This window comes from Meleagris gallopavo, chromosome 19 (assembly GCF_000146605.3).
Source record: "Meleagris gallopavo isolate NT-WF06-2002-E0010 breed Aviagen turkey brand Nicholas breeding stock chromosome 19, Turkey_5.1, whole genome shotgun sequence".
NCBI lineage: Eukaryota > Metazoa > Chordata > Aves > Galliformes > Phasianidae > Meleagris > Meleagris gallopavo.
The window spans coordinates 5,466,967-5,476,417 of NC_015029.2; the positions used below are offsets into that span (position 1 = coordinate 5,466,967).

Sequence of the window (9,451 nt, forward strand, 5' to 3'; positions counted from 1 at the left end):
GCACGGAGCCGGGCTGAGGCCTGCAGCTGTGTGGGAGCGGCGGGGCCGTGTCACCTGTCACACAGCGGGGGAGGCGCACAGCAGCACCGACGTCTCACGGTGCCGCTGCCAGCCGTGCTACGTGCAGCTCTCGGAACCTCCGCCCCATACACGGCGCTGTGGGGCGGCCCTGAGGAAGGAGCAGCTCTCACCTCCCTCCCCTTGGGGCTGCAGTGCTGTTCTTTAGGATTCCAGTTGCGTTCTTTGCTCCCTTAGGTCACAGCGCAGCCACGCTGGGATATCAAGCTGAGGACCCCAAAACTGCCTCCCCTGCCGTAGGAAAGGTTTTGTGTCTAACGGGGTCTTTGCCCTATTTGTAAAGCTGTTTGAAGTCCTCAAATTCAGCCTTTGGCCACCTTAAATCTCGCTTCTGATCCCCGGTGCAGTTAATCACAGCCACAGTGGTTTGAATTATGGGATGTCTGGGGGGGATTTATAGCTTGTATTGCTGATTATACCTTGACTTTATTATATGGCACATATATCTAACCGGTGGTCACGGCTGAGATTTACAATCCTCAGGTAGGTGCTTAGGAGAACTTTTAGCAACTCCAGATGTAATTGGAGGTGACTGATGGGGCTGTCAGTGCAGATAAACATGTAAAACGTTAATGCTCTTAAGTCGGAGAGAGGAGGCAGAAAAGGTGAAAAGGCTGGAGCAGCCCTCAAAGGAAGAAATGGGGTATTGCTGAGCAAGGCTGAAGCATCCCTGCCTGGGAGGCTCTGAAAACACTTTGTTGTTCCTTTTTCTGGATTTTAGAGTTTTAAGGTTTGAAATAGCCCAATTAAGAGGTGATAAAGGGTGTCAGGATGCTCACAGAGCTGATCTTCATGGCCGTGGCATTGACAAGGGGAGGGTGGTGATGCTGTGCCTCTGGGGGGCTCGCTGGGAGCCCTGCCTGGTGGGGGGGGCTTTGTGCCTCACCTGTGATTTCTCCCCCCTGGAGGAGCAGTGAGTCCCACAAGGGTGCGTGCCCCGCAGCCAGCATGACGAGTGAGGTGGTGGAGAATGAATTTGAGTTTTACTCCAAGGCAGAGAAGTACTGGAAGGATGTGCCCGCCACAGTGGACGGCATGCTGGGGGGCTACGGCCACATCTCCAGCATCGACATCAACAGCTCCAGGAAATTCCTGCAGCGCTTTCTGCGGGTAGGTGGCATGGGTTGATGTGCTCCCAGAGTTCTGTTCTCTTCCCTGTGCAGAGCTGGGCTCTTCCCTCTTTGCTGCTCTGTGAGCTCCCACATGGTCGTCTCATTTCTCTGAGCTCAGTCCCTCACCATTGTCACTCCAGGATGGCCCCAACCGAACGGGAACAACCCGCGCCCTGGACTGCGGGGCTGGCATCGGCCGTATCACCAAGAGGCTGCTGCTGCCCCTCTTCAAGACTGTGGACATGGTGGATGTGACCGAGGACTTCCTCACCAAGGCCAAGAGCTACCTGGGGGAGGAGGGCAGGCGGGTGCGCAACTACTTCTGCTGTGGCCTCCAGGACTTCAGCCCTGAGCCCAATTCCTACGACGTCATCTGGATCCAGTGGGTCATTGGTGAGGGTCGCTCGGCTTCGCAGGGTCTCACTTGCCTGTCCCAGGTACCCCACATGCGCAGGGAGGGGCTTGAGGAGACCTGGGGCTGCTGGAGACATGAGTGTTGCAGCCTGACTGAGTAGGGGGTCTGACCCACAGAGGGGCAGTGGGAGGGCACTGCACTGTGGCATCTTTTCCTTCCAAACTCTGAGGCCAGGGCAGAGAGGTGTGGGTTGGATAAAGCTGGGACCGAGCACACAGGATGCGAGCTGAACATCCCCAAGCTTTCCACTGCTCAAATATTTGTCTGCCTGGATCAGAAGGGATTCCAACCCCAGCCTCCCTTCGTCCATCACACTGCCTGGTGGTCCTGCACTCACTAATACCTGCTTTGCCCCCCAGGACACCTCACTGACAACCACCTCTCTGACTTCCTGAAGCGGTGCCGCGCCGGCCTGCGGCCCAATGGCATCGTGGTCATCAAGGACAACATGGCTCAGGAGGGCGTCATCATGGACGATGTGGACAGCAGCGTCTGCAGGGACCTGGATGTGGTCCGTAAGATCATCCGCCGGGCTGGGCTGCACCTCCTGGCCGAGGAGCGCCAGGAGAACTTCCCCGATGAGATTTACCACGTCTACACCTTCGCCATGAGATGAAGGTGCTGACGGGAGGAGGTCTCTCCAGGACCAGGACAGCGGTTCCTGCCGGGGTCAGGAGGGGTGAGGACTGTGCCTTCACCGCGGGGCTGCGCGTGGCAGCGAGGGCGTTGTGACTCCGTCTGTGTGGGGCTGGTGGTGAGGATGGGGCTTCGTCTTCCAAGTTGCTGCTGTTTGTGAAAAGAGGTGTTTGCCAAATACATTTTTCCTGCTGTTGGACTTCAGCACGCGGGTTCTGGCTTGATGCTACACCCAGGGATCTGTATGCAGATGCCTGACACTGCTGGGACCAGGAGAGCCCCCTGTGAGGGATGTGCTCCTTGGGCACCTGCAGGTTGCTCCCTGCTTGTGAGCAGGAGCTTGGTACACCTCTGTGGCAGGCTGGATTCCCTTTCCTGCCTGGGTGTCCCACTCACAAACTCACTGTGGCTTACAGAAGTGAGGGCTGAAATTGGCACCAAGTTGGGTATGGCAAACAGTAGAAATCTCTGCCATTACCTTATGCTTTGCTGTAGGTTGTGGGGCTCTGAGAAGGGCCTTCTATAAACCCACAAAGCAGGTCTCCACACATGCAGCAAAACAAGTGGCAGACATAATCCTGGGCCCCACACCTCCTGCTTAAATGCTGCAGCTGCCTCCTAGTTTTTAATACTCCTCTGCCACATCCAGAGCATTTCTGCCCAGCCATTGGCTTGTGCCCACCTAATGCACCACAACTGCTAACAGCTGCCCAACTGCTCACCAAGGGCTGAGCCCACGCAGAGCTGCTGTTGCCCATCCCTTGTGATTCCTCCCCAACCAGCTGGAGCCCCTGCTTCCACCCTGACTCTCCTGCAGAAGAAACACGCACCTAGATGCTATTTAAAAGGCCTTGTTTAATTGCTCATTTTCCATTCCAGACAGCAGGGAAGTATTTTATCACATTATTATTATTTCTTTTTCAAAACATCAGTTCATCAAGATGCACAGCTCCAATTCCACATAGCGGAAAAAGATGAAAAATAGATGCTGCAGGATGGGCATTGTGGTGAGATAGCTCTTCTGCAACCAACTGCTTGTGGATCCCAGATCCACTTCCTATAAATATCTGCTCAGAGTACATTTCTTCCTCTTCTGCATCTGTTCCCCATAACAAACAAAACAACAGAAATGTGGGGGGCTCAGCTTTACAGCGTCTTCTGCACTTCACAAGGAAGCAGATGCCTCCTTGATGGAGCCAGATGGTTGTGACAGGTTGGGACCTTCCTGCAGAGCCCCAGAAGTTGAGGCTTCCAGTAGCAGCTTGGCAAGAAAACTCCCATTGCAGCCCTGCTGCAATTTCTTTCCCCTGGGGAAGAGGCAATGGAGATCAGTGTTCAGCATGCAATCACCAAAGGAAAGAGAAGCAGATAAAAGGAACAGAGAGGAGCAAGGCACTGGGGAGATAGCTGCCCATCCCTCATCCTTGCACAAGGACACACCATGAAGCCAAGGAACAGCAACAAACTGTCTGCTTGCTTTGGAGTCCAGCATTACTGAGGCACCCTTTGTAGGCAGCGCTCTGTGCTGTGTGGATTCAGCACTCTTGGCAAAAACTGTGAGGTCACCGAGCACTCAGGCTGCTGTTGCTAACCCCACTTCCCCTCATCCCCTCCAACTTCCTGGTTTTGGAATCCCAGGTGAGTGAAGAAGGCACCCACATCCAGGGAGAGATGCAGGACTGTGGCTGCTTCCACTGACTGGAGGGCACGAATGCCAGCACTCCCCTGCACATTGCTGCTCAGTTCTGGGACAAGCAACATCTTTCAGCATCCTGAGGCATCTCATCGTGCTGTCACTCACTCACGGCACTGGTTCACCCACCCTGCAGCCACAGCAGAGACCTGTACAGTCACACCATCCTCCTGCTCTCACCCCTTTTCTTACCAATCCAGATTTTTTCACTTTACAAAGGTGAATCCACCTTTTAAACCATATCCATCCTGCAGTGTCCAGCTCCCCACTGCCCAGGAGCCCTCTTTACCCCCGGGCTCTGCCCACCTCCCTGCAACATATTTTAAAGCCACAAGACCTCCACAGACATGCATGCAGCATGGTGCACAAAAAAGCACACCCCTGAAAAATCAGCAGAGACACCACAGGCAGAACTAGTAAAGCCATTGGCACGGGGACAGCAGTACCTCTCACTGCAGAGACAACGGGTGCAGAGCAGTGATTTGCTGACTGTCAGTAGGCACTGTGACCACAGAATGAGGAGATGAGGAGTCATCAGTCAGGCTGAGGTCCTCGTGCCCAACAGCAGTGTGGTCAATGAGGAGGTACCACTTCAGCCTGTCTGGAAGAGGCAGAGCCTTGATTTTTACATCTATTGGCCAAGGCCTAAGGCGCTGCCGGATGAACACCCTGCAGAGATGTTTCAGTGCCTGTGGGGTGTGCTCCAGCTGCTTCACAGAGCAGAACAGACTCCTGATCTTTTCCTCGTGGTACCTGCAGCTGTTAACGTCGACCTCAAAGTCGCTGGGCAGCTGGATGGTTTGTGAACTGGCCATCATGAGCTCCAGCAGAGTCTGACCCATCTGGATGACCTCTGTAGAGATGCTGCTATCTTTGAGGATACTGACGTCAGAGCAGAGGCAGTCAAAGACAGTCTGAAAGCCCGACCAGCATGAAGGACCGTGGAGGGAGCAGTTGTAGGCAGCACCTGACTCCAGCAGGAAACGCAGCAGTGGGAAGTGACATGTGAAGTTCTGGAGGCAGCGGTAGGTCAAGGACTCGAGGGATGGGCACTCACTGGGGTTGGCACCATGGGCCATGAGCAGCTGCATGACACGAATGCAGAAACTATTTTGCACCTCTGCCACCTCCGTGCTTGCCAAGTCTATGTCACCCAACAGGAAGATGATGTAGGTAAAGACAGTGTCACCATTTTCAGTGGTAGCCCTGGCATCTGCACCTGGAGGAAGGAACAGAACATAAATGGAGCTGTAAAGAAAGGCAGGACACAATCAAAATGGATTTATGAGAGACACTAAGAGAGGGGAGGGGATGTAGATCCTTTAGTATCACCAGGAGGTATGAAACATAGTACTTAAATGCATCATGCACCCACACAACCCATTGTGGAACTGACAGCAAGACAGCTGACAGCCACAGTGCTTCTTCCTAGTGGAAAAATATTTCAAATCAGAGCGCCCCTGGACAGAGTGCTCTTCTAGACTTTACTCCTGCTCAGCTGGGAACATAAAGGAGCTGGGAGGGCAGCACCTGGTGCTGTACAAAGAAAAAGCACCAGGCCTAGAGGGGTTCTGAGTGGAGAAGGGGGCAGTTGCCCTCACCTCCTTCCAGCAGGAGACGGATGCTCTCTGTGATGTCGTCCAGATCCACAACACTGCTGCAATGACAGTGCAACAAGGCGTGCAACAACGCTGTCTTTCCTGCAGTATGAAAAGACAATCAGATGAGACAGTGCTCCACCTGGAAACACTCACTCCCAGAAGGAAGGAAAAAAATCTATCCCACCAACCCAATTACTAAACACAAGGGAGACAGCCCTTCTGCTAGCAGGCTCCCAACACTGCTGCGATGGAGCATAGCTGTGGTGGCATAGCTGGGGCTGGTGGTGACCCCAGAAGGCACATGGGCCACGGCAGAGTGGTTTTTAGACCACAAACACCCCCTTCTCCCCTATCTTCCATGGGGTGTACAGAGCTGCTTTTAGCCTCCTGCTGCATCTAATGCAGACAAGATACTAGGAGACAGCACAGAACACCAGGGAGGTTCTGCAGCCTGCATTAATTTTCAAAGCAGGCGGAATTTGCAGCAGCAAGGTGAAGGGACACAGATCCCATGCCCTGCTCCAGCCCACCTGCTGGAAGCACCCCACAAACCAGTTTTGTCAGCTGCGTTGACGTCGGCCCCAAGCTGAAGCAGCCGCTGGAGGCACGGCAACCTCTCGGGCTCCTCACTGGCCAGATCAAGAGGACTGCTCTCATGGATCTGTACAGGGCAAGAGGAAAATCCACAAGTATTAAGGACTATTTATGAGTACCTCTGGAGAATCACTGATGGGGCTTCATCATGGCCAACATCAGAGCATATAATTCAAATTCATCCTGTCCCCAGAATCAAGAGTGACAGCCCCCTCCCCAGTGTCACTATGTCTACAGGGAGAGGTTGATCTACCCCAGCTTCCTCCCACCACACACTCCACAGCAGAGGCAGGTCTGCTTGGCCAAAGAGGCCTCAGCTTTTGCCACAGCACTGCAACAGTGCAGGCAGCATCTTGGGAGGCCACTGATGGCAGGTGGCATGCAGCAGGCCCTGGAAGGGGCAGCAGAGCGGGCTGACCCCGCAGACTGGTCACGTGCAGTCCCAAGGAAGCTGGACCATGTCTGTGTCCAAGCAGTCAATTCTGTACCCGGTCTCTGCGGTTGATGTCGGCCCCGTGGCGTGCCAGGAGCTCCACCATGTCAGCCTGGTTGCGAAGCACTGCAATGTGCAGGGGGGTGTAGTATGTGACTGGGTCTGAGGACAAAAAGACATGGTCAGAACTGAGGGTCTTCCCAGACATGGAACACATCAGCCAGGGTGGGCACTGAGAATAGCTGCCCACAAAAGCAGTCGTTACAGATGCCCCAGGTCCTGCATCTGCAATGGCTTTGCCTCTATCAAAAGCCCTCAAAGATGCAGCTGGCTCCCATTCTCTGGCCATCCCCCAGCCTATTCTTATGTCTGGGTTTAGACAAGGTACACCTAATCTATCCAATCCAAGAGTGGGAGCCTGAGGCCAGAGCCAGCAGCACCCCTCCCTTTTTGTCCCAGCTATCTCTGCCTTGCAGGGCCAGCTTCTCACCACCCAGCCCCTCCCAGCCAGCCCAAGCACAGCGCCCTTCCCACAGCCATACCTTCAAAGCCGAGGTCTGCACCAAACTCCAGGAGTACTTCTGCAGCCTCGACAAGCCCCAGCTCAGTAACCTTCAGCAGGGTATAGCTCACACCTTCCTGGTAGAATGGGGAGTGGGCTTCCCTCTCCAAGACTTGTCTCATTGCTGAGAGCTGGCTTCCATTGCTACCCAGGCAAGCATGACTGGAAATGAATGAAAATATCCAGTTACTCACCCAAGCAGTATGTCTCCCCTATGGGCTTGCAAGGGACAAAATAGGGAAGGAGAAAAAGCCCAGGTTTCTCCTGTTCTCTTGTAAACTGCTGGCTACAGGGTTATACAGCAGTACTGGAGTGCAGCTGAAACTCTGGTGAGCTTTTGTTGCTGCGGATCAGCCAGTTCCTGAGGAGCAGACACAGCCTCATGTTTGCTGTGCTCCATCCCATGTTCCCAAAGAACAGAAGGAGAATGGCCCTCAGAAAAGGTGCTCATTGAGACAGGGTTTGCTCCCAGTGCCAATGTTGCTGAGCTCCAGCCACCACCATCAAGCAGGTGTTTATCCCCAGTGCTCTGCTTGCAGCCCGGTCAGTTACCTTTCAAGCGCATTCTGCCTTTCTGCATCCTGCAGTGCCAGCAACGCCAAGATCTCATCCACCAAGGGCTGGTACTCGAGAGTGATCCTGCGGAAGCCGTGCAGGAAAGGCATCCTGCAGCACTCTGCTCTGCACACCAGCCCCGCAGGGCCCTTTCACATGGCAGAGCCGCCTGCCCACACTCAGAAACCCGCAGGCCGACCCAGGCCTGGTTTCCACGGGGCCGCCCGCTCCTCTGAAAACAAACACGGATTTCGAATAGTTTTGCATTTAAAAAAACATCACTTCCCTCGCTCCCAAAATTCCCGACCTCCCTTCCCCTCTCCAGAACCTCGAGGCAGCGCCGGCGGAACCCACCGTGCCGTCCCGGAGGCCCCAGTCCGTCCCAGCGGAGCGAAGCCCGAAGGCAGCGACACAAAACGCCGCACCGCCCGCACCCCGCGGCCCCGCCGCCGGAAGCGGAAGTCGCCAGCTGCGTCATCCGGTGGGCGGGGTTTGACTACGGGCGTGGTCTAATGATGGGCGTGGCCTATCTGGGGGCGGGGCTACGGGGCGCGCGGCCGCCAGGGGGCAGCGGGAGAACGGGAGCGGGGCGGAGGCACGCGCAGCAGGTGCTGGAGGGCGCGAGACACGCGCGTGCACGCATGGGCGCGCACACACACGCGCACACACACGTGCGCGCATACACGCACACATGTGCGCACACATGCACATACATACACCTCAGGTATGTATATGCCCCACGTGCAACTGCAAGATGCAGTGTGCAAGAGGTGCGCGCATCCGCAGCTGTTCTCATGTGCATGATGCGTGCCTGCAAGCAGGTGCATGCACACCAGTGCACACGCACACCAATGCACACGCACATACCAGTGCACACGCACACCAATGCACACGCACATACCAGTGCACACGCACACCAATGCACACGCACACACCAGTGCACACGCACACCAATGCACAGATGCTCATCCCGCCCCCTAGCAGTGACAGCCCCGTCCCAGTGCCCTCAATGGCTCTGGTTCTGTCCATGCCATACTGGGTGCATGCAGGCGTGCAGCACGGCCCTGCAGCCCCACGCACCCCCTCCAGGGAGCACTCAAAAATGCGGGTGCCCTCATGTCCCCAAGGTGCCCCCTACTGCAGCCATAGGGCTGTGGATGTCCCCCCCTGCACTGCACCCATCAGCTATCAGCTCCCCAGGGCTGGGGATTGGGGACTGTCGGCACCATGCTCACATTTATGGTGTTGCTCCCATCCCCAGTCCCTCCGTGTTTCCCAGACCGTGGTGCAGGTGGTGGGCACTGTCACCATCCCCAGCCGTGTGGCAACACAAGGCACCAGGCAGGTCCATCCCACACCAGGCACTGTTAGGGAAGAAATCATTTAGAAGGCAGTGCTGTGAGTGGGTGTCCCTGTTATGTCCCTAATGTGACTCTGCTCTGGCCCTGCCATGTCTCTATCACGTCTCTGCTGTAGCTCTGCTGTGCCCCTGCTGTGTCCCTGTTTGTATCCCTGGTTTTGTCCCTGTTTACGTCCCTGCTGCGTCCCTGCCACGTCCCTGCTATGTCCCTTCCCTGCTGTGTCCCTGTTGTGCCCCAGCCATGTCCGTGTAGTGTACCCACCATGCTCCTGCAGTGTCTCCATCACGTCCCATCCACATCCCTGCTGTGTCCCTGTTGTGTGCCCACCACATCCCTGCTGCATCCCCTCCACGTCCTCACCACATCCCATTTGGATCCCTGTTGTGTCGTCCTTGTGTCCCCGCCGTGCCC

At 55.6% G+C, this 9,451-nt stretch overlaps 2 protein-coding genes across 7 annotated transcripts; one reads left to right on the forward strand and one right to left on the reverse strand.

The window, feature by feature from the left end:
- Nucleotides 1-95: 95 nt before the first annotated feature.
- Nucleotides 96-2,445, forward strand: NTMT1 (N-terminal Xaa-Pro-Lys N-methyltransferase 1). Of its 5 annotated transcripts, none has more exons than XM_010720875.3 (4): nucleotides 96-323; nucleotides 987-1,188; nucleotides 1,331-1,583; nucleotides 1,965-2,445. In XM_010720875.3, exons 2-4 carry the CDS (start codon nucleotides 1,027-1,029, stop codon nucleotides 2,219-2,221), a joined length of 672 nt encoding a protein of 223 aa, XP_010719177.1. In that variant the 5' UTR covers nucleotides 96-323; nucleotides 987-1,026; the 3' UTR covers nucleotides 2,222-2,445. The 5 variants fall into 5 exon arrangements, with proteins under 5 accessions (XP_010719177.1, XP_010719178.1, XP_010719176.1 ...); XM_010720876.3 differs by having other exon boundaries at nucleotides 96-314; nucleotides 993-1,188; XM_010720874.3 differs by having other exon boundaries at nucleotides 99-323; nucleotides 993-1,188.
- Nucleotides 2,446-3,076: 631 nt separating this feature from the next.
- Nucleotides 3,077-8,145, reverse strand: ASB6 (ankyrin repeat and SOCS box containing 6). Of its 2 annotated transcripts, none has more exons than XM_010720877.2 (7): nucleotides 8,034-8,145; nucleotides 7,677-7,911; nucleotides 7,105-7,286; nucleotides 6,618-6,724; nucleotides 6,088-6,196; nucleotides 5,536-5,634; nucleotides 3,077-5,153 (listed from the first exon to the last, which is right to left on the reverse strand). In XM_010720877.2, exons 2-7 carry the CDS (start codon nucleotides 7,787-7,789, stop codon nucleotides 4,384-4,386), a joined length of 1,380 nt encoding a protein of 459 aa, XP_010719179.1. In that variant the 5' UTR covers nucleotides 7,790-7,911; nucleotides 8,034-8,145; the 3' UTR covers nucleotides 3,077-4,383. The 2 variants fall into 2 exon arrangements, with proteins under 2 accessions (XP_010719179.1, XP_019476983.1); XM_019621438.1 differs by lacking the exon at nucleotides 8,034-8,145 and having other exon boundaries at nucleotides 3,077-3,548; nucleotides 4,381-5,153; nucleotides 7,677-7,837.
- Between the last annotated feature and the right edge of the window lie 1,306 nt (nucleotides 8,146-9,451).